At 68.8% G+C, this 2336-nt stretch overlaps 1 protein-coding gene across 1 annotated transcript in view; it reads left to right on the top strand.

The window, feature by feature from the left end:
• The window catches only part of H696_02147 (hypothetical protein), a 15793-nt gene that overhangs the window by 4586 nt on the left and 8871 nt on the right, over nucleotides 1-2336 (top strand). Inside the window, exons 6-7 of the mRNA XM_009496043.1 lie at nucleotides 72-850; nucleotides 1072-2259. Coding sequence (XP_009494318.1) covers nucleotides 72-850; nucleotides 1072-2259 — 1967 coding nt within the window. The remainder of the gene's footprint in view (nucleotides 1-71; nucleotides 851-1071; nucleotides 2260-2336) is intronic.

Genomic DNA, 2336 nt, shown 5'->3' with positions numbered 1-2336 from the left:
CCTCTCTCTCCCTCCCTCTCTCCCTCCCTCTCCCTCTCCCTCTCCCTCCTCCCTCCGCTGCTGATGCACAGTGCCCTGGGCGAGCCGGTGCTCCCGCTCCTGGCCGCCTCCCTGTCAGAGGTGGATGTCGGCCTGAAGATGGGCTTCGACAGCATGGCCGTTCATGCGAAGATGCGCAGCCTGGCCTGCTTCCACTTTGTGGCCGGCGGGACTGGCGTCGATGCGGCGGCCCCTGCCCCGGGACATGTGCGTCTTGGGCAGCCGATCATCTTCTTCACCACGGCCGCCGAGGAGAATGCCATCTTCTCGGCGATCTTCATCCGCGAGTCGGTCTTGGCATCGGTGATCATCCCCCAGGGGGAGACGCCGATGTCGCTGGATGCCGACAGCGGTGCCGGGCCGGAGTCCTTCGACTCGCGCCTGCACATCCTGCTCGGGTCGCTCTTCATCAAGATCGACCCGCTGGATCTGCTGGTGCTGGCTGACCGCTGTCTCGGGTTCCTGTCGCTGCTGAAGCTGCTCCCGGAGGCCCCGGTCCCGGGGCCGGCGTCTGATGAGGGTGCCGCCCTGCCCGCGGGCTCGCCACCGGTCAGCGCGGCAGCCCCGACCACCGCCAAGGGGGCCCCTGCGCCAGGCCAGGCCGCGACCCTGGCTCCGGCTCCGGCTGCGGCTCCGGCTGCGGCTGCGGCCGGCGGCGCCCCCACCTTCCGCCTGGGCGCCCAGTTTGATGGGATCTTCATCAATGTTGCCGGGCACCAGGGCCAAACCCTGCTGGAGTGTGGGCTTACCCGCACGGTGGCCAGCCTGGCCATGGAGCCGGACAACTCCATGCACCTGACCCTGTCCCTGGGTGCGTTTCGGTGGGCTCATCTGTGTGGGGTCTTGGCGCTTGTCGGGCTGCCGGCCGCCGATCGGCCCTGTTTCTGTTCCTTGCCCGTGCATTCGTCGTGTTCATGCTTGTGCTCTGCCTTTGTCCTCTTCTCACCTCTTCTCGGTTTCCTTTTCCCCTTCTTGACGCCGGTCTCTCGCCCGGCCCCTGGGGCTGCTCCGCCGCCCTTTGCACATGAGCAGGTGGTCTGAGCGCGCGCGAGGCGGAGCGCGAGCTCCTGGCCACCTCGGCGCTCTATTCGCTGGAGCTGTCCTTCGATCAGACCCCGAACCCCATCAACCCGGAGGACCTCCAGCGTCAGGTCCTGCTGCGGCTCAATGCCCTGCATGTGACCCTCTTCCCGGAGTTTGCCCACCGGGCGGTGTCCTTCCTGGTGGTGTTGCTGCCGCGTGTGGAGGGCCTGGTGGCCCAATTGCAGGCGGCCCTGCCGGGCGGCGACCAGGGGGATGGCGTGTCCGCGTCGTCCGGGGCCGCGGCCCCGAAGGACGAGGGTACCCCCTTGTCGGCGGCCAATGCCGCGGCCAATGACTTCCTGGCCACGCCCTTCCTCTTCGATGTGCGGCTGATCGCGCCGCGCATCAACCTCCTGTCTTCGGTCGGCGGCATCCTCGGGGACTCGAGCCAGGTGGCGCGCGATCTGACCGACGAGTCGGTGTGCATCAGCCTCGGGGAAATCCGCGCCAGCAACCAGGTGAACAAGGCCCTGGCCTCGAGCCGGGAGATTGCCCCTGGGTCTGCCACCCCGGCGGCCACGGAGGTCATTCGTGCCTCGTTGACTGGCGTCGGCATTGAGACGCACTGCCGGCGGCGCGAGCTGGCGGCCGTGGTCCGCGCCACCGCCGACGGCGAGGCCCCTGTGCCGGCCATGCCGTCCAGCATGTTGACTGGCTTTGACATCGACACAAGCATTTCGCGCCAGCTGCAGGTGCTGCAGGCGGCCCCGGCCGCGGGCGAGGTGTCGGCCGCTGGCCGGGCGGCCACGACGGCCACCACCCCGCCGGGGCTGCTCATCACCGCGGACCTGGCCAAGCATGTGGCCCTGTCCGTGTCCGATGCCCAGGTGGGCATGCTTCTGGCCATGGTCGACCGGTTCCTCTTCGCGGTGCAGAAGCTGTCGGCTCTGCAGGGACCGGCCGCGGCCGGCCCGGATGCCCCCCCGGCCGAAGGGGCTGCCACCGACTCGGACAGCGAGGCCCCGCTGTCGGAGGACGACCAGGCCAGCATCCGCTCAGCCGGCTCCGAGGACCTGGAGGACTCGGCCATGGCGGGCGGTGCCCAGCCAACCAAGCTGGAGCTCCAGCTTCGCGCGCCGCTCGGGCTGTCCTTGTCGATTGTGGCTGACAAGCGCGGCCCCTCGTCTACCGATGACGGTGCGCTTTCGTCCTGCTGGCCTCTCTTCCTCTCTTTCTCTTTCCTCTCTTTCTCTTTCCTCTCTTTCTCTTTCCTC

The sequence above is a fragment of the Fonticula alba genome (assembly GCF_000388065.1).
Source record: "Fonticula alba strain ATCC 38817 unplaced genomic scaffold supercont2.3, whole genome shotgun sequence".
NCBI lineage: Eukaryota > Rotosphaerida > Fonticulaceae > Fonticula > Fonticula alba.
The sequence above is the reverse complement of the archived record's forward strand: the minus strand, read 5'-3'. Positions and strand labels throughout refer to the sequence as shown.